Below are 22,172 nucleotides of genomic sequence, written 5' to 3' on the forward strand. Positions count from 1 at the left end.
AATCACCTGTCACATACTCCATTACCAAAAATTGAAAGGAAAGGACTGTTTCTGCTTAACAAAAATTACTAGAGACCACACAGAAGTATTAGCTTATAAATAGCGACCTTATTTTCAAAGTCTTTGTCGAGAAATATATACCTGGCACTTAGAACGAAAATTGGCCTCGGTAGAACACAATCCTGCAGCATCATGGTCCTTCTTGACAAGATGAGGATTAGAGAAACACTTCACTGGTTGAATAGGAAAACTTCAGTTTTAAGAATGAGATTTTAGAATGAACAGTGCTAGGGGATGGAGTTGTAAAAGCCCTGAAACCATGAGCAGAAAACTAAGCATGTGTCACAAGAGCAGAAGAAGGGACCTAAACATAGAAGAATGTACTTGGCTCCTTTCTTCCTTCTCTTTCTGGATGGATCCTTGACTCTGTAGTGTCCCCTATGCACTTAACTGACCTCTAATATTCTTCTGGCGAATCAACCTCAAGACGAACATGTATACAGAAGGTTCGGACACCATTATTATCTTTAGCAAAGCCGTTTTTAAAGATTTCAGTCATTTTTTCTTTTAGAAAAGAAACATTCTTTTCTCCTTTTACAATATTTTAGGCACCAGAAAGGAAAGTTTGTTGTTTGTTTTGATAAGTTAAAGAGGAAAGAGGGAGTCACACAGACACTTCTAAAGCATATGATGTTCCCAAGCCTAGGGCACCCCTCCTTCCAAGGAGTTCTGCTTGTAGAGTGCTTTGCTCTGAAGTTGGTTGAAGAAAGGTCAGTCCTTTCTTTTGATACTCTGGCCAGTGATTTAATAGAAATTCATTTGGTTTTCAGTCCAAGAGCCTTTACTAAGATTTGTTGTAAAAGTGAAAAGCAGGTTGGAATTTTCTTACTTCATGAGTCAGACCATGTTCAAGGTAGTACGCCTATATTTACATTGAGATATTGTGAAAGACTAAATGTCCATAGGAAGAAGAAATGGATCAGATGCAGCCTGGGATCCACATGTAGACAGATTCAAATGCCATGTGGTTAGTGGTCAAGAGGATACCAAAGTGAAAGTTATCAACTGTATTCTGTGCTGTCCAGGAGAGAAGGAAGAAAGGTCTGATTTCAGAGGCTGTTGATGCCAAGAGAATGAAGCATCTCTTAGCCACATTTAAATGTATAGAGACCATGTGTAGGTCAAGGAGGATTAGAACTCAGTGTAGAACATTCCACTCACCCCAAGACAAACAGCACTGTGTAAGTTGTGCCTGCAGAATGGTAGATGATGCTTTCCAATTCATTCTGGAATGAAAAATATTATGATGATAAGAACAAATCATGATTAAGAATTAATTGCATTTAGTCATCCTAAAAATACCCTTCTTTTCCCAAATTTATGCATATATTAACACTTATTTCCTTTATCTTAGTTTATAAGTAAATAGTGAGGAATCCATGTAAAGAAATATTTGTAAAGTGGAAATCATCCTATTTTTATTATTTTAAAGTCACTATGGCCCACCGGTTTTCTTGCTCTATTCCTTCCTCAGTTAATTACCCTCATCTCTTATTTTCTACTGTCATCTCTCATATCACACCAGATAACAACTCTTACTGCTCTTTCTGCCCATTAATCACAGTTTTCTCACAGAGGGATGATTTCAACACAAGAGAAGAACATTGTTTCTTATTGCAGAATTTTACACATCAGCAATCTCATCTGAAAGATGAGATTAAAACATTAATAAAGAATTGTTTCCTCATAATTCTGAAAATGTAAACAAGTCCTCCGTTATTGTTCTTAAGACATATTGTGGGGGATTAGAATATAAAATGTAAGTTTTCAAAATTGTGGTCTCTAGTTTCCATTTCCCAATATCACCTCAAGAATCAGTTAGAGGGACTTAACTATGGATTTTCAAATATTCTCCCCAAACCTCAGAGTATATCAGTTCTTCAGGAAATGGGGAAATTATACTATTTATTAAACTTCATGGAAGGAAAACATAAAATATACGTGAAACTTTGTTTCCCACCATTGAAAAATTATGTATATTGTTAACTACTCCATAAATCTTGTGTTAATGAATATTAATATATGTAAAACACAATAATTTGCATACCATCTTCAAATGTATTTAAGAACATGCATATACACACCCATTTCGATAACTTTTCAGTATACACCTATGTGATGAGAAGTCTCTCAGAAACAGGAAATCTGGTTCACATTTCACTAGCATTCGATGAGTTTATACACGGGGACCAAATTGGTTTTGGAATGTCATTTTTCTAAGTACATGTATGTACGTGCTTTGAGTAGCCAGAGGGTGTACGATTCTTTGGTACATGGTTAATGACCATTATGCACTCAGGAATGAAACTAAAAATCTCTCTCCTACACCATTAAAAGATGCTTTTGTGACTTTAGCGATTAATACAGCAAAATTCTGTGTTTTTTATTTGACTCTTAAAATCATGAACGGGAATGATATTGATCATTTGTGGAGAGTTAGAGTTTCTAGGTAGAGGAAAAAATTGTCTTCTTTTCTCCTCTGTTCCAAATATGTTGTATTTGTATTTTTTAAGCATTTCCATGATCCTAATGGTTGACTAGTTCATCAGTAAGTTGAAATTTTGGATTCCTCATGTGTGTCCCATTAAGATTTTTAATCTGACTTCCTGGGTTTACAACATATTTCAGCTAAATTAGAGATATACAACAGAACTCAAAGGCAATGGGTATATTGATGGTATAAATATTTTTACATAGCTCTGCAGAAATAAAAGCTCATAATTTCTGGGACTGGACCTGGGGAGATGGCCTGACAGTTAAGAGCACTAACTACTCTTCCAGAGAACTTTGGTTAGATTTCCAGCACTCATGTGTCTTGTATCTCTAGTTCCAGGGGATCTGATGCTTTCTTCTGGTTTCTGAGGACCTAGATACATATATGTGGTGCAAAGACATACGGGTGGTCAAAAGTTATACAGAAAGTTGAACTTATACATTAAAAAACTCACTATATTTGTAAAAATAAAGAAATATCAATGATGGGATAGTCTTAAAGTGATAAATTGTGATTTGTTCAAAGAGCAACGTGTGTATATATGATATACACATGGTATGTATATATATTTGTATATGCATGATGTATTTTTCATATTAATTTCTATATTCACTTATGTATGCATGTGTGCCTCTATGCCTGTGTGCTGTTTTTGTGGGAGCATCTACAGAGGCCAGAAGAAGGTATCAGATCCCCTGAAACTAGAGTGACGGGGGATTGTGGTTTACCTGACAGGAGTGCTAAGAGCTAAACTTCTGTCCTCAAGAAAAGCAGCAATGCTCCTGTCTACCTCTCAAACACACATAGAGGATTTCAAGGGAACATGCCTCATGGCACACATTTGTAATCCCAGGTACCCAGAATCTAAGGCAAGAGAGTAGCAACTCTAAGTCCTACCTTAGCTGTAGTAAGTTCAAGGCCAATCTGGACAATCTAGTGAAACTCTAGCTCAGAGTATACAGGAAAGGAAAGTAAAAAAAAGAAATTTAAAAAGCTGATATCCTCTGGAGATATAATTGCCTAGCATTCACATGGCCTTAGTTTCAGTCCCTAGTACTGAAAATGAGTGAATGAATGAACAAATGTTTGCATAAAACTCAACACTATGAGGTCAGGCTCAGACTATAGTTTGGAAATACACACACACACACACACACACACACACACACACACACACACACACACACACACCCCTTGTGTATACAGTGTTCTGTACCAAATCTCTAATACCTATTCCTATGCAGTGAGTGCTTAATCAATATTTGTCAAATTCCACAGAGAACTGGAGTTCGCCAACTCAAGGGTGTCCTTTCCTATATATTTTGGCTTGTCACTCCTTCCATGCAACCACAATTAACATTGTTCCCTCTGCCAAAACAGAGGAATGTACCCGAATCTCTTTTTTGCTGTTTAGCCGACATACTTATAAAATAGAAAATGCAGATTTCTCCTGTAGTATCAAAAAAGTAATCCTGCTTCTATCACCCAAGACTCAAAGGACGAATCACGCCACTACTGTAGGTAGGAGCTTTGCCTTCACTGGGGAAGTGTCTCGTGGTACTAGACTTCTCAGAAGTCCAAGAGCACCAGGCTGAATAGAATCATCTTGTGTGAGATGTCAGTGTGCTTGGGCCGATGGTTGATGTACCCAAGCGGGTTTGTAGAGGTGTCCTTCTGTGTCTAGAATTACCTTGACTACGCTAGGGTAGGGATTCTAGTACAGCAGAGCATTCTCTCACCTGAGTGCTCAGTGGGGCGACCATGAAAACCCTCCAGGAAGTGGCTAGCCTAAGGCTCTGTGTTACAGGCGCCTCCCCAGAGAAGATCAAAAGTCATGCCCCAACAGCACAGAGACACTGAGAAATGGTTGAATGTGTTCTAAATTAAACTGCCCTGGTGGTGAGCGGAGATCTGCCAAAATCTTTCAATTAATCACTTTTACCTTCAGGGCAGAGTTAGGCCTGAGAGTATTTCAATAGGTTTTTATTGGAACAGGGTTATTTCAGATATTAAACTATGTTGCACAAAGTAAAAATAATGTTATTTTTAAGTTGCTACTCTTGTTAAATAAAAGTTGGCAAACATTTGCTAGGGTCTGTATTGTGTCTGTGTGTTTGTGTATGTGTGTGGCTTTTTCTCGTTTCATAAACCTCATTGGTTTGGTTTGGTTTTGTTTTTGTTTTTAACGAAAAAGTGAACAACAGTGAATTAGGTAGTAAATATATGCATACAGTCATCGTCATTAATAATGTGCTATAAATAATAGAAGACAGGTTTTAAGTGTATAATTCTGTACAACGGGACTAAGTTCTTTCTTTTTTTTTCTTTTTTCGACATCTTTAGCAGTAAGTTAATTAGAATCACCTGCATTTCCTTGGGTGGACACCAAATGGATTGCAAACAAAAACAGATTAAAATAGCTGCAGGAGCTCACAGCATACAGATGACAAGATTCACAGAGGACAGCAAGGCACTGAAAACGTGCGCTTTTCAAACAATTTTGGATGAAATGTAGCTCTTGTGACTTCTCCGTAAGAGCCCCCTTGTAAGTGTTTTGCTGAAAGGCTAGCATGGCTTTGCTTCTGATCCCTTGACGAGTGAGAGAAATGTTTAAGAAAGATCACTTTACGGGGAGATTCAGGCTGAAATGTGATGACTGTGAGTCAAGCCAAGCCAAAAATTACAGTTCAGAATGAAAGGGGAGGGACGTGGTTTGGGAATCCATTTTCCCACATTCCTGAATCCCAATCATCCCTGCCAATGTTTTAAAAAAGAAGCCCAATGGAAAACAATGAGGTCACCTTGTTTAGATGTTTAAAGGGAAATAGGAGTGGAGGGTTTGAAAGAATGACAACAAATATATGAATTTTACATCAATATCTATTTCAAGCATGATGGGACCAGAGACTAGACTTTATATAAGTGTCGTGACTTCATCACCGAAGGAGCCATTTTTAGTGCTTCGTGTTTGTGTTGGTCAGCCTTTTATTGTATGTCTTTAATTTATGAAAGAGTCTGTTGCTAAAATATTTCAGAGGAGTGAGTATACGTAGAAAGAACAGAGATTACTCCTTTCCAGACTTCAGGTTTCCTTAATAATGATGTCCATGTGAAACTTTGTTTCTCTCTTGACTCTACTGGAACACCCTTACTGCCACTAAACCTCAGGTTTCCCTAGTGTATGTGCCAGCAAACTTCCAGATGACAGCAGCAGACCCAAATAGGCCCTTGGTTTCTGCTTCTCCTATTAATTTAATGCAACTCATTAAGCAAGTCCCAATGCCAAAAGAATGATGTATTTATTTTAGCGTGATCACCATTAAAAAAACAACAACAACGAAACTCTACAGTGGAGCTGGGAAAGACGAGAGCCAATGTCGAGAATGGCATGAGCTGAACTGAATGCAACCTCCAGGGTCAGCATGGTCCAGCTATGTGACAGCTTCTTTGAGGATAACAATGTCTCCTTAGATAACCAGCATACTGCTTACCTCCAAGACTGAGATTGGTATGAGAACAAGGAACATACTGAAACCGATCAAAGACGATTCGTAGGCCATGTTTCCTGTTCTCCCGAAACCATTTCAGTCTGTCAACTTTATATTCTGATCACTACATTCTTCCTGATGTCTCACGGCCGCACTCAGGATCTTTCTGAAACGTTTTTACCTTGAGAGATGTATTGGAATGGCTTCCTGATTGGTATAATTCTGTAAATTAGAGTCGTGGATACTATCCTACGACCTCAAATGCTTTGCCGAGTTAGACAGATAAATACAAGTAAGCATGCAAAATATGAGTAGCCACACATGGGATATCATCCTTTGTCAATCATTTCACTTCACCCAGATATTAAATATGGCATACGAATGGCTTCAATCTACACCACATTGGCCAGATTGGAACATTTTCCATCATCTTCTCCCAGATTCACCTATCATTTAGTAATCCCTAAGTTAAAAGGTATGCTTTTAAAGGAAGTTGGCCCGGTAGCCAGGGTTGGAATATGAGCTGCTTTATGGAGGTTATATGCGAAAGCAATCACGATCCATTATGTAGCACAGGAAAATGGATGCCAAGGCTGGAACTTGTGTGCACTGCTGTTTACACTGCTGGAGTTCAGCGGTGTGGCTAAGTGTCTGTCATTATGAGAAACTGGTGAGGTATTTGGCAAGAACCAAGTACAAGCGTAGGCGACGGTGTCTCACAGTAGACGACAGTAGCCTCCCACGCGTGAAGGAGGATGGCGTCTGTTTTTCACATGGTTACAAGGTTCAGTGGGCTTTTCTCCTACTTATAAAATTCCCAATACCCCACATATATCAAAAATGTGGCAAGCAAGGTAATAAAACCGAGGGTGTGAGGCAAGAGAAGAGTTTCCAAGATGTATTGAAATCTTGTATCTCTGTACAAAATACCTGGTAATATTTAAAGCCGGATAAGGAGCCATGCTCCCTCTCGCCTGAGGTCCCCTTAGTGTTTAGATACCGTGTAGACGTGTTAAGCCCTAAGTGGGGCACTGCTAACAAACCCAAAGCTTACCAGGCTTACCGCTATGGATGTTGTCCTTTTCTCTCCTTTTTTGTTTCCTAACTCTGGCACGATGTCAGCTAGCACCTGCCTTCTCAGCTGCCACAACAGGACAGTGTTCACTCAGAGGCAGAACTGTACACGACAGGAAAAATGGTTAATATTAATATATAAATATTTGGGAACGGATATTAAATGCTTTTATTTCCGAGTACTGGGTTGCAGGGACAGTGGTGAAGGGCATAGCGCTCCTATCCACTCCGGGCTAGTGGAACGCTTGCTAAGATGGTCCTCCTTCTGACTGCAGAACCTCTGTGGTGGATACAAGCCTCTCTTTCAGGCCCATAAAATGTTTCCTTAGTTACGTGTACTTTGCATTTTAAGAAATGTATCCCAAATCTGGACTTCAACCCCTCTATGTAACTATGTAAATGATACAAAATGGTGGATCCTTTATGAGTGGCACAGGCTCTGTACCAATTGGAAGGCAGTTTTTAGTGCTCCAATTCCAGTGTGATATTCTTTAATATGTTTTTACTTTATGTGGACCTATGTGTGCCTGTGTGCATGCGTGCACATACAAAGACCAGAAGAAGACATCCCCAGGAAGAAGAGTTTCATATAGTTGTGAGTTACCTTGTGGGTGCAAGGAATAGAACCCCTGGCTTTTGCAAGAGCAGCCAGGGCTGGCAACCACGGAGCAGCCCCATCATTTAGTAGTTTTTTAGTTGAGCAACAAGTGTTTGTTCCACTGTTAAGAGAACAACAGTTCTTCTTTTTCATGGGAGTCTCCCATAAATACCTAGTGGATGAAAACTCACAAGTGAATAATCAGATAATATACCAATGAAATATTTCTCAATTACCTTAACAAAAATAAATAAGTAGATAAATATTTAAAGATATGAATTTGTTATTGCCTTAAGAGAAAAAGAAAGTTATTTGCAATAATTGTTTCTATCAAATAAGAACCCCAAATGTAGATATAATAAAATAGGACTAATTATTAAAAACAAAAGAAAACTGAAAATAAAGTACTAATGAGAAAAATGAAAGAGAAAACTCAATATTAAGTGGAAATTATTAAAATGATAATGACATTAGCATTTCTATTTACACAATAAAACTCAGGAATACTAAAAAGTCATGAAAGATGTACTGAAATAAAAATTTGTATTAACATAATATCTTAATATTATATTATCATAGCATAGAATTAAAATATTCATATTTCAAGCCACCATCATTTACAAACTATGCACCAGTAAAAACACTCATATCAACATGTCAAAATTTGAATGAAAGTTTTCCAACATAAAAGATTCAGTCATTATGAAACCAATGCTAGCATCTCATTCAAGATGGCAGCTGCCTCAAAAAAAAGTCTATTTTTCTTTTCTCAAAAATCTTAAGAGGATGAAAAGGATATGCTTGAAGAAAAGGTCAAAAAGGAAGGGAGGAGAGAAGGAAGGAATGGAGAGAGAGAGGAAGAGAAGGAAGGGCAGAAGGAGGAGGGGGAGGGAGAGGGGGAAAGAGAGGAGATAAGGCTAGGGCTGACAACAGAAAGGACACCATCAGTACACCACAATTGGATTTCAAGAAGACAGAAACATGAGCAGAAGAAACACTATTCCCAGACAACATTAATAGGCCCTCTTTATTCCATGGAACTCCCACAAACGATTGTAATCTTGAGTCAATATATAGTAAGCAGAAATTGGCAAGAGGTCAGTAGATAAAGCACCTCACTAAATTATAGCATCCAGTCCACTCAGGGAACAGAGCTGTTCCTGTTCATCTCACATTGTAAAGGGGCCTCTGAACCTTCTGAGCGGAGGGTAGTGAAGAACCAAGCACCCTTGGGCTCTACAACATAAGTTTTGCCTTAGCGCAACATAACGTGCTCTCTATATAGCTAATTCCTCGGTTGTGCAGCTGGGAGAAGTATACTCATCACCCACTGGTCCACTCAGCCTTGAGAAAATAAAAAACATCTGTCCAGGTATAGGTAATCCTTCACATAAAATGTTTGAGATGAAACTTGTTTCTGATTTCTGACTACTTGGAGACCTTAGAAAATTTGCCCATAGGTGATATCACGATGAAGGGACCCAACTCTGCACTTGGAACATAATTATATTTTTTATTTACCTATACATGTGGTCTGAGGGCAGGTACATATGGGGCATGGAACTTCACCTATGAATTCATTTGAAATTAAAATTTGAGTTTCAGGCATTGGTGCATTTAAGTTTCCAAATTTTCTGATGGATGTACAACCTGTACACCAGCACATCTAACCAGTGTTTGGTTAATTCTGTCTTAGTCACAGGAATAACTAACTGGATGCTTGAATAATGACTGTCATAAAGAAATTCTATGTACAGAGAAAGGGGAGCTAAGGACATGGTTCAGCCACAGAGTGCTTGTCTACCATGCACAATGGTTTGACGTGGGTTTAATCCTCAGTGCGATAAGGAAGCAGTGGAAAGAGATAAACACAGGTATTAAGCCATAGAACAAAATAACATTAGTTTGAAAAGGCCCAAGTGTAGAGCATTTCTTAGAGAGATTTTGGTGCTACCATTCAACGATAATTTGAAATAAGTCCTTGTGAGAGGAAAAAGGTAATTTCTCCAAAATCATCCAATTGATCTCAGAGAAAGTAAAAGCCTTATGAAACCGAAACACATATTCATGTCATCAGTTATGAAGCAAAGGAGAACAGCTATTGCGATGCGATAATTTTCACAAATTATCATTCAGAATCACTTATGAACCAAAAACCATTCTTAGACGTGAAGCCAAGAGAGAATAACAATGGAATACAAGTGCCCCTTGCTCTGTCCTTGCTGTGCTGTCCAATTTGCCACACGTGGCTCTTCCTTAAGCCTAAACGAAATGCAGCCCCTCCTTCTCAGGACCTTGCCAGCACTATGGCGGAACTAAATCTATCCAGGCTTAGGCTTCTTCAGTAGGAAAACAAGGGAACAACCTTTGTAAATCCCATATAACAACACTCAGTGCCTTCCACCAATGGTAAGCTTTGTTCTGAAACTTAAAATGTCAGCCATTGAGTAAGCACAGGACACTTCAGAGAATGTGGTTCTCTTCTGAGAAATCTTTGTAATCCTCTTCATTCCAATCTGATTTGTTTTAAACAAAAGTCTCATCATGTTCCCCAGCGTCTTCCTAGCACAGCAAACAAACTGCTTTGGCAGTATCCACTCATGGTATTTACTGAAAAGAGCTCGCTCTCCGACTAATTTGTCTCAACCTTCACCAAAGCACAATGTGGGCACCTTGAAGACACCACTCATTTAAAACTCATACCAAGTCTAACTTTATTTCCAAAATGAGTAGTTTCCAGTCCAGCAAGGGTAGTGTGGTCAAGGAAAGGATGTCCAAAGCCACCAATTTACATTGGTTTGGTTTGGCAAAGCGTTCAAAGTTCTTAGAGTAAAAAGGGACTGACACGTGAATAACTCCAATTCAGATAACGCTCTCGGGATTTCAGTGTTGCCATTCTGTGAGCCATTCCAGGGGCAGGGGGGCGGGGGGAGAGCTAATCAACTTCAAGTCTGCACCTAGATAATTAATAATTACTGAACTTCACTGATAGGTTCCAGATTTTTTTTTTAATGCATTGCTCTGCTCTCTAATACGCCCTTTGTCATTTCCTCTCTATTTACAAAACTTTCAAAGTATGATATAGCAGGGGGCAGAACCCATTCAAAGGAGGAGCCCCTTAGATATTATTATTATTTGCAAGATATATGATATTCATATCTCTGAATCTCAAGGGCTTCGAAGCTGTGTCATTGCCTTCATACTGCATCTAATATGTTTGCCTTCACTCTCCCTTACTCTCTGGTTTCTAGCTGAAGCCACAAAACGGCTTCTCAGCTATGACTCAGTCATCCAACCGCAGGAGCGGCTCAGGTCTGCATTACCCTCTCCATCTCCATCACCAGCACGCCCTGCTTTTGTCCCAAGAGTAAATGGGTTATTCATTTAGGAGAGGCTGCTTTCTATAAACACTACAGTGCGTTTCTCTTGTTTCTATGTAATATGTATTTAATCCATGCTACTCTTTCAAACGTTTTTGATTACCAAACTTTAAAAAAATAATAAAAAATTATAAAGAAATTTCTGCAGAAATTTCCAAAAGGCCAAGGCTGCAGCTTCCACTTATGAAAGCTTGGAGTTTTCACTGAGGAGTTTCAGTGGTTGAAGTTCACTCTGCAGCCCAAGAAAACATACTTCAAACACATCTAAGATATAACAGTATGAGTCTTAGACAATAAGTAAAAAAAAAAGGTATTTTATTTTACATTGTATTTGAAAGATATGCATATCAAAAATGAGGCCTAAGGAAAGTCCTGATTCATATTAAATCATGTTGGAATTTCTTTAAAACTATGTATAACCTATAGAAAAGTTAGGGCAATTTTCATTCCATCAAATTTTATACTGGTAGGTGAAATTACTCATAACTCTTAGTTCTGAATGATATTTGGTTACATATAAATCCCAGCCCTTTCTAAATAACCCCCAAATTACCATCCTGAACTTCGTTCTACAGACAGCATGTGATCATCAATAATGACTTCAGAGAATTCAAAAACATTATCTGCAATTGTTTATATGTTCAGAAAAGAAGAAAATTTTTGAAAAGAATATACTACAATGTACAACTTCTATTATTTTTAAAAACAAATTTTAATACTTTTAAAAATATATCAAATTATTTAAGGATTTTCAGATTAAGACACAATTCCAAGAACTGTCTAATGAAACAATAGGAAAATTTTGTTAAATTTGGCCAATAAATCATTCTAAATCAATCTTTTAACATTCTGAGCTTAAAGGCATAATCATGAGGACGGCTGGATCCATAGTAAAAGCAGAAATCAAATATTAGAAAGGTGTGAATTGTAATGACCGTTACATTTAAGATGTCAAATGTTCATTGTGCTTTGTATAAACACAGTAGATCCCCTTACGTCAACAGAGGTAGTTCATACATTGGAAAGAAAACATGTTTGATGTTTAGAAAATGTACTCAGGAAGGAAAAGGGTCTCAGTAATGTACTGTCCATTATCTTACTCTGGAACTCCCAATTCACAACAACTAACATGTTTGCTAGTAGCATTTCTACATTATTGCTATTGTCACTACTTACTCTAGTTCATTCCATAGAAGAGTTCAGACCACAGGCAGCGTGTGCCGGACAGTATGTCACCAATACCAATGCTATAAATTATGTCACTCTCCTATAGGCTACTAAAGAAATGTAAAGTGTGCGAAGTATAGAAATGACAAAGCAGAGAAAGAACTCATTTCATGCCATTAAAGATCTTTGCAACGCCCTTGTTACAACATAGTGAATTTCCTCTAATTTATTTAGCATGTATTATCATGAAATACAGTGCTTCACAACGGTTTAACATGACCTCTCTGGAGAAGAAGCTGGGATATTAGCCCATGCTCTTGGCCAGTAATCTCACCCAAGCTTTTCCGAAAGCCTAGAGACAGGAGAGGACATGTATTCCTAACATGAAAATTATAACATCAACATTTATTGGAGATAGTTAGTACATTAATAAGTGTTCCTTTATATTTTCTCATCTCTTAATAATCCTGCGGACTTGGTCATGAAAATAATTAGATATGATAAACGAATGTGTCAAAAGCCAAATGAGAGATTATCCAAATTCCTGGCCAAGTAAGTTATTTTGATGACCAGTTCCAAAACTATCTGAAACTAACATACTAATAGGCCAAGTTTTCCTCTGTTTTCCTTTATGGTGCGATATCTTATGTGACTGTGCTAGAAATCAGCCATATGTAGAATAATATTTTAACTCTGTCGTTCAAACATTAGGCCAAGGCATGTCATGTGACATGATCACAACGGACAGAGAATGGGGCACAATTTGGATTGGAGAGAGGAGGAGAAGGATGGGGGATAGGAAGAGATCAACAAAATGAGAACAAAGAGAAGAAAGCAATCTACAAATGCCTAATTATTTTATCTTCAAACAAGGGCAGTCTCTCTCTCTCTCTCTCTCTCTCTCTCTCTCTCTCTCTCTCTCTCTCTCTCTGTCTCTCTCTCTCTCTGTCTGTCTCTCTCTGTCTCTCTCTCTCTCTCTCTCTCTCTCTCTTTCCCCCTCTTCTCTCCCCCCCCTCTCACTCACACACACACACACACACACACACACACACACACACACACACACACACACACACACAAATTCATTTCTAGTCCACTTTGCTTCTTGCTTGCCTTGAGAATAATGGTAAATATGCCATGTATTCCATGCAATGTATGCAATGTATGCCGTGCATTCCATACAATGCTATGAAGATTTTTATTGTTATTGCTTTAATGAAATGTATATTTGATGTCAGTTGTCTCAGCACCTTTGATTAAAAATTGGGGATCAAACTTTTGAGCATTGCTTTATTTAAGATCATAGAAACTCGTCTTCTCTATGGAGAAGGGGCATTCAACCGTCGTGTGGTATTCGCTTCCTGATTATTTCCCTTCTCAGTTCCTCCATGTCCTGATTTGAAATACGCTATTTTGTTTTTAGGCCTAGAAGTTGATGGAATTTATCGAGTCAGTGGCAATCTTGCAACAATCCAGAAGTTAAGATTTATCGTCAACCAAGGTAAGTGATTCCTTTACTTCGGATATTTTTCAGGAGATACTTGAGTGATGAACAGACTCTGCTGTGCACCATGATTAGACAGCAGTAAATGATTTAGGGTAGGGATCAGGAAGTGCAGAAATATAAAAAGTCTTCATTAGATAAAAGAAAATAATGGTCAGTTTACCTGGCAATACATAGAAGAGAAAGTAAACCTAATAGCTCATGTAAAATAAATAATGAGTAGAATGAACAATGGAAAAAATATAAAACAGAAGAATAAAAGAAAGTAAAATAGCCCAGCTTTGAAAACCTGTTACTAGCATATAATGGTTGCCCGATATGTGATAATGAAGGAGCAAAACAAACAATAGAAATAATAAGTGTGTGAAAACTGTAAGATGTGTATGTTATTAAAGAAATATAAATCGAAAAATGAGATAACCTGTTCAGTGGAAATATAATGGCACTTATTTTGGAAGACACCCTGTATGCTTTTATGCAATGAATGGGTTCTTACCATGTGATACAGCGTCTCCGCACTGCCTGTTATTCCCACACAAAACTCTGCACACAAATACTCACAACTTCATCCATAATTGGCAAAGTTTGAAGCTAGGGTTTGGATGTAGCTTGTGGATTAGAAGTCCACCTAGCATACACAATGTACCCTGGGCTCAATCCCCGAAGAGGGATAGATTAAAACCTTGAGGGCAATAAAACATCTCTCAGTAGGCGAATGAATTTAAAATGTGGTTGATCTATATAATGAAATAGTACTGTGATAAATGGAAACCACCTATTAAGCCATGAATAGAATTAGGGGAACTTTGAGTGTACACTGCTGAAAGATGAGCCCTCTCACCCCCTACCCCACTGCCAAAAAATACAGAAAACTTTACAGTATTCTGGGAAAAGTTTACAAATAGTGAAAGATAAGTGATAACAAGGAATTTGAGAAAGGAGAGATTAGTGAATTTAAGAGCAGTTAAAGAATTTGTGTGGCATAAGCATTGCACACACAAGTTATTAGATACTTGCCAAAACCATAAAAAAAATACAACAGAGAGTGAAGGGCAATGTAAACAATGGCTATCAATCAAAAATAATCTATGAACATTGGTTCATCGGTTGGGACAATGTTACCTCACTCGGCAGTGTGGAAAGTTCGTGGTACCTATACTTACTGTTCAACCTTTTGGAAAATACTCTGAGAAAATACAGAAATGGAGAAATAAAACTAAGAAAGTAAGAAATATGGAGCACCTAAATGATCTTAGGATGATATTTAAATAGTTTATACATCTCATAACCAGACAAATAGGGCATAGGCCAGCTATCCTTATGGTGCTTTGTCCTTGAGATCTTACTTAAACAATATATGCTTCTCTGTCTCTGTCTCTGTCTCTGTCTCTGTCTCTCTTTGTCTCTCCTCTCTCTCTCTCTCTCTCTCTCTCTCTCTCTCTCTCTCTCTCTCTCTCTCTCTCTCTCTCTCTCTCTCTCTGCGTGTCTCTCTTTCCTTCTTTTCAATGGGATGGAGTGCTCTGGAAAACTTTGTGAGAACAGGACAGAATCAAACGGGGCCGGAGAAACAAGCTAACAGTTACACTCACTTCCAGCTCTGGTAGAAGACCCAGATTCAGTTTCCAACACCCACCTCAGGAGGCTGACAGCTGTAACTTTAGTTTCCAACACCCTTCTCTAGCATTCCTGGGTACCAACACACACATGTACACATAGTTGAACTCCCACACATATAAGATACAAAAATAAAAATTAAAAATATTTCAAAGAATAAAATTAAACGGCATATGCGATATTTTTTAGGCAATGTGACAGGTTCATATTAGTTTTCCTCGAAATTAAAAATAGTGGTGTCTTCAGAAAAGCTTACAGTTCTTTGTGATGTTGGTTTCATAACTTGCTTCTAGCGAGTACCAGGTCCCCTGGTTCTCCTTTACGCTGCATTTGTTTACAGTTGTGTCTTTTGCTTCCACAGTGCTAGACATTGAACTCTGGCTTCCACATGTTCACATGTGCTGTAGCACTGAGCTACTCACCCCAGTCCACAAAGCATTCTTAGACTGTCCTCATACATCTGCACACTGCTGGTTTTCCATGGTTTTACATATTCTTTTTACTTTCAATGTCTTCCTATCTTTTCTCTCTCATTCTGCACATCCAAGTTTTCTGGAATATGGCCACTGTCTTTTCTTATTTTTCTTTTCTTTCTTTTTTTTTATTTTACTATATAGCCGGGTAATATTTTTATTGGATTTTTTTTTTATTTTCATTTCAAATGTTATCCCCTTTCCCTCACCCAACCACCTACGCCTTCCAGCCTCCTGTACTGACATTCTCCTACACTGGGGCATCTAACCTTGACAGGACCAAGAGTCTCTCTTCCCAGTGATGCCCAACAAGGCCATCTTCTGTTACATATGCAACTGGAGCCATGGATCTGTCCATGTGTACTCTTTGGATGGTGGTTTAGTCCCTGGGAGCTCTGGTTGGTTGGCATTGTTGTTCTTATGGGGTTGCAAACCCCTTCAGCTCCTTCTGTCCTTTCTCTAACTCCTCCAATGGGAAACCTGTGTTCGGTTCAATGATTGTCTGTGAGCATCCACCTCTGTATCTGTCATGCTCTGGCAGAGCCTCTCAGGAGACATCTATATCAGATGCACTTCTTGGCATCAGCAATATTGTCTGGGTTTGGTGGCTGTATATGGGATAGATCCCCAAGTGGGGCAGGCTCTAAATGGCCATTTCTTCAGTCTCTGCTCCAAACTTTGTCTCCATATCTCCTCCTTTGAATATTTTTGTTCTCCTTCTAAGAAAAACTGAAGCATCTGCACTTTGGTCATCCTTCTTCTTGAGCTTCATATGGTCTATGGATTGTATCTTGGGTAATTTGAGCTTTGGGGCTAATATCCACTTATCAGTGAGTGCATAACGTGTGTGGTTTTCTGTGATTCGGTTACCTCACTCAGGATGACATTTTCTAGTTCATTCCATTTGCCTATGAATTTCATGAAGTCATTGTTTTTAATAGCTATGTAGTACTCCATTGTGTAGATGTACCACATTTTCTGTATCCATTTCTCTATTGAAGGGCATCTGGGTTCTTTCCAGCTTCTGGCTACTATAAATAAGGCTGCTATGAATAAGTATCTTCCTGCAGAAAGCCTTCTGTCTGTCTTCTTCCTCTGTGTTCTCCTCATACTCAGAAGTTGAATTTATAATAGTATATTCGTATGTGTCATTCACCATCAAAATTCCCAAGTATGTTAAGACCCATTGATTCAATACTGTTTTTAGAGAGGATGAAACCAAATGTGAGATAGATACTTTATACCAAGAAACATTTAAATCTGAAAGTCTCGGTCTCAAAAACAGGAAAAGGGGGTTGAAGCACCTCTTCCTTCCACAAATCTCTATGCAGGGTTGGATTTGATTCTTTCTTGCTTTTGTAAAAATGATAAACCTATTGTTTTTAATTGCAAGCTTGTGTGTGGATATGTAAATGTGAATGCTTGTGCCCACTGAAACCAAGGCATTGGATCTTATTAAAGCTGGAGTTTACAGGTAGTTATGAGCCATCCAACATAGATACTGGGAATTAGACTCTGATCTGGGTCAATTTTCAGCCTATTTGGCTGTTGTTTTGTTTTGTTTTTTTTTTTTCATGAACTGGTGCTAGTCTTCAGGCCTCCCTAGTATATGTGTATCTTTGTCTCTGTTTCTGTGTGTGTGTGTGTGTGTGAGAGAGAGAGAGAGAGAGAGAGAGAGAGAGAGAGACAGAGAGGGAGAGAGAGAGAGATACAGAGACAGAGACACAGAGACAGACGGAGAGAAAGAGACAGAGACAGAGAGGGATATGAACATGTGTGAATGCTGCCATTAGACATATTAAAACTGGTCTGGTAAGCAGTATTTCTCTATAAGTTCAGGCAGAACAATTCTTTTATGTGTTAACTACCTCTTTTGGCTACCTGCCCCATAGTTTTTGTTTCAGAGAATCTTTAAGGGCTCTGCTTATTGACTAATTGGACTAGGCAATGCACAGAACTAAACTTTACATCGCTTCTTCATATTGGTCCCATTGGTGTAAGCCACAGTGTCCCTTCCGTGGTTAAAAATTGGATGAAACAGCCAAGCCTCGTTTTTATTCTGTTTATAAGCAGCTAGAATAATTCTTGTAAGATAGCTCATGCTGAAGCCATATCCTTATTGGGATTCTAGACAGCTGGGCAACACATTTCTCCTACAAAGAAGAAATCTCAAAACAGAAGTCATGGTAGAAACAAACACTAGCTGCATTTCCTGCCTTAAAAAAATTATGCTCAGCAGTTTGAAAAAGGAAAAAAAAACAATCTGCAATGAAAATATGAAATCTATCCATCTTATCTTTTACAATCCAAACTTCAGCTTCCTCAGAGATTTTGTAACTGCTCATGTTTCCGTGAATGTTGACAATGTAATGCTGGGCAGAGGCCTGCGTTGGTATCTGGTAGTATAAATTGTCAGCAAACAGTCTTCCTGCTTTACAGCATGGTGAGGATTCAACAGACAGCACAAATGATGCGACACTGGGGCCTTTGATACTGTTGACTCTGAGATTTTGGGCTTACATGATGAGAACCCAGAGAGATGGTCACTGATTAAAAGCACTTGTTGCTCTTGATCAGGACCTATATTCAATCTCTAGCATTTATGACTCAAAACTATCCAGAGGCTACAATACCCTCTATGGAGTCTGTGGTACTAGGTCACACACACACATAAATGGAAGATATATATAAATATAGATAGATAGATAGATAGATAGATAGATAGATAGATAGATAGATAGATAGATATAGAGATATAGATAGATAGATAGATAGATAGATAGATAGATATAGAGATATAGATATAGATATATTCCTCTTCAAAATTTGATGAGACTATTATTTTAATTAATTCTCTATATTGGTCCAACAATCTCATCACTAACACCACATCTTATTCATCCAAGCCAGGGTTGTTCCAACAGTGCTGCTAGCAGAGGAGAGAGTGGGTGCATGGGACTTGGAGAGTGAGTGACACTTGCATGTTCTCGTTCATGTGTATAAACGTGTGATGGAATAAAATATTGATGGCATGAAGTTTCCATGAAAATTACAGAGCTTTGCAAACATCATACATTCATTTTGTAATTTAATATGGGACTTAAATGAGTTTGGTGCACCCTCCTCATATTAGCACCATTTATCTCTTCTGTGTTCAACTTACATTATCCTTCTTTTTTAAAAAAGGTTCTAAATATACATTTTTTAAAGAAAATGAATAAGCCTTACCCACTATTAGACTACACAAATGAAAACTGATTTTGGAGATTTTCAAGAACAGTTGCATTGCAATTTCTGTGTTTCGCTGACTTTCTTGAATGCTATAATCATCAGCAATTCTAAATACACCAGTTGAATGATTCAATTTGTTTTGGTTTTCTGTTTGACTCACTAAACCAGAAAGAATTAGATACCCTTATTATACTTCCAGATCAGATGACACACAAGTTAAATTCCAAGTGATCACTTTTGAAAAACATTTCCTAATTAAAATTAGTAATGCTGATAATCATTTTATTGTATAGGTAGCTGCTATTTTCACGATTTAATGTGTCAGGCGATCCACTGAATGCCCTGCATATATAATTTAATTTAATCTTTTCTTCAACCTCATAGTGCACATAGGTGCAATTACTGAGCTTGTTATTTTCAGTGAAAACCTAAGGCTCACTTGTTTAAAATGACCTAAGAATACTAAAGCTAAGGAGCTAAGACTGCATCTCAGATGTCTCTGACTTGAGTCTGTGCTGCTAAACACTGCCAAGAAACTCCATTCCCTGTGCACTATTGTATCCTTCCTATAAAAGCACAGAAGTGTCTTTTCATGCTGTGCATGCATTTGCACATCCCTGTTTTGACTCTCTTTCTCAGCACTTGTTATTTGTACTACTATTTATAATTGGGCATGTTTGGGGAAACATCACAGGAAATGAAGAATCCCAGAATGTCCAATCTCTGTAGGGTTTATGATTCTATGCCTGGATCAAGAAACCCTTTGCAACCTCACAGAAAGGCATCGCGGATTCGTGACTTCCTAGGCCATTGGTGCATTCGTGAGTAGTGCTCTGCCTTGTTTGTTGAATTTGGTGACAGCTCTCAGTGACATTTTTGCTGATGCAACTCTTCTGGTCTGTATGGGCATCCCCAAAGAAAAGTGGTGCATGACCTTAGATGTCAACCTGTCATCAGCCTGTGCCATTGTGTTGATTCTTCTGCATGATCTGTGACCTCCTGATGGCTTTCCAGCATGGGTGCATATAGGCAGAAAGCAGGCTCCAGCGCAGAGGATGCTCTGTGACTGTCTTAAGGACTCCTGACAGTGGGTCTTGGAAATCCCACCAGACTTTCTCGCATCAGCACTCAGTTGCAGCTGCCATCTAGACCTATTGCCCCAAATCCATGCTAGCTGTAACTTTCTTTTGTATTTCTTAGGTGGTTTCTAGGTTCACTCTTTACATAAGAAACAAGAGAGATTGTTACCCTTTCTGAAAAATACCACATATAAAGCTTCCCAGATCCCTGAACCAGTGGGATATCTATAAAACACCATAGAGAGAAGTGACTGGCTATTTTCAGGACTAGTACTTCTTGATACAGTACCAGATTCTCCCCTCAAGTGTTCACCTGAAATCGGAGGCAATAACTTTTTACCACAATTCTAGAATTGATTTCTACATTTAGAAATACAGATGAGAGACACCATGTTTACATTTTCATTTTAGACGAACAAAATACGTACATTACATAAATCCACATAGCCAAGCATCTTCTATGTTCATGTATACACATGGTGTTTGTTGATTTTAATGGAAGAGGATTTTTTTACTTTTTTCCCTTTTCCTTTTTTCTTTACAGTCTTGTACATCCCTTATATTTATTCACAAAACCTTTTATTGTCACAAGAAGACACATTGGTTGCCTGCAAGTGGTGGCTTGGCTTACTTTAAATTTGCTAATCATAGGTCAACCAGACTGGAAATATCCATTAGAAAACCAATTTTGCGTTAGCAATTATGCCTAAGCTAGTTTTCTACAGCCATGCACCTTCAAGCAATGCCCAAGCTTTAGCAGCTGCCCCTCTGCCTCGCACACATTTGTAGCATAAAAATCAAATAAAGGAAGGGAAACGTGGGAAGGAATATGGATAATTGATGGTTTCATCTGGAAATACGCAACTGGATGAAACAAAAAAAAAAAGGATTTTGAACAGGATTTTAAAGCTTCTAGTTGTGTTCTTATAAAATAGTCCTTGTGTTACATCCATTCATTTTTCTATTACGTGAGTTTACATTGCTCTCTTGTTATTTTTAAAATGAGTATTTCCTTAACCCCACTTCACATTCGTTGCCAAGCACAGCATTAACAAAGCAAACCATGTTATTTGCTTTATCATATTGTGTAAGGTGGGTTTTGTTTGTTTGTTTGTCTGTTTGTTTGTTCTGTTATATTGTAGAGGTTTTGATGGTAGGGGTATGTGTGAGTGTGGGGCTTGAGAGGATATAGTTCTGTTAAGTGCACTGTTCTGGCCTCATGTGATCAGATTATATTTTAACAATGATTTATTTTTTCCTTAAAGCTGGAAGATCGCTTGATCATAAAATGAACAAACTCTAACATCATTCAGGGCTTTAAAAACTTCCCTAGACCTGATTTTTTTCACCTCACGGAGTCCGAGAGCTCAAAGGCTATTGATGACGAAACTCATATTGCTTTGTAGCTGCTTAAGAAAGCTCATTGGGGGCAGAAAGTATTGCCAAGAATGAGGCCAAAACAATAAACTCTTCATATTTCTGGACACAGAAGCCAAAACAATAAACTGTAGTTTCTAGTTTTTGCACTTTACCATGAATTCCAATCATAATCTTAGGTGTCCTTTCCATTTTTAAAGTATAAAAATTCTGGCCACTAAACTTAAAGCAAAAATATATCCCTACTGTGGGTTCTATTATATTATATAATTAACTACAAAACAGATAATAAAAACTGACCCAAAGCCATAATTGAAGCAATTAAAGGCAGCAACAAGCAACTGGGAAAGGCACACCAGATAATAATCCCAGGATCTTCCTTCTTGTGCTAATTCTGAACAATTCTGTACGTCTTTGAAGATCTCGTCTGATCTCTTTTAATCTCAGACTCATTTTCACAATGGGGATAATAAAAGAAAATGTGAGCAAATTAAAAATGGAGTCGGTCAACTGATAATGACTATTAATTTATGATGACAAGAAGTTAGATAATATGAGAATTAGTTTTATTAGTAATACTATTTCATAAATATTAGTAATCAAACACGGTTCTGTCATCTACGTGATGAAATT

At 38.0% G+C, this 22,172-nt stretch overlaps 1 protein-coding gene across 1 annotated transcript in view; it reads left to right on the forward strand.

Annotated features, from left to right (window-relative positions):
- Arhgap15 (Rho GTPase activating protein 15) overlaps positions 1-22,172 on the forward strand; it is a 617,921-nt gene that overhangs the window by 407,575 nt on the left and 188,174 nt on the right. Inside the window, exon 11 of the mRNA XM_032903250.1 lies at positions 13,685-13,762. Within this exon, the coding sequence (XP_032759141.1) occupies positions 13,685-13,762 (78 nt within the window). The remainder of the gene's footprint in view (positions 1-13,684; positions 13,763-22,172) is intronic.

Source organism: Rattus rattus, chromosome 5 (genome assembly GCF_011064425.1).
Source record: "Rattus rattus isolate New Zealand chromosome 5, Rrattus_CSIRO_v1, whole genome shotgun sequence".
In the NCBI taxonomy this organism is placed as follows: Eukaryota; Metazoa; Chordata; class Mammalia; order Rodentia; family Muridae; genus Rattus; species Rattus rattus.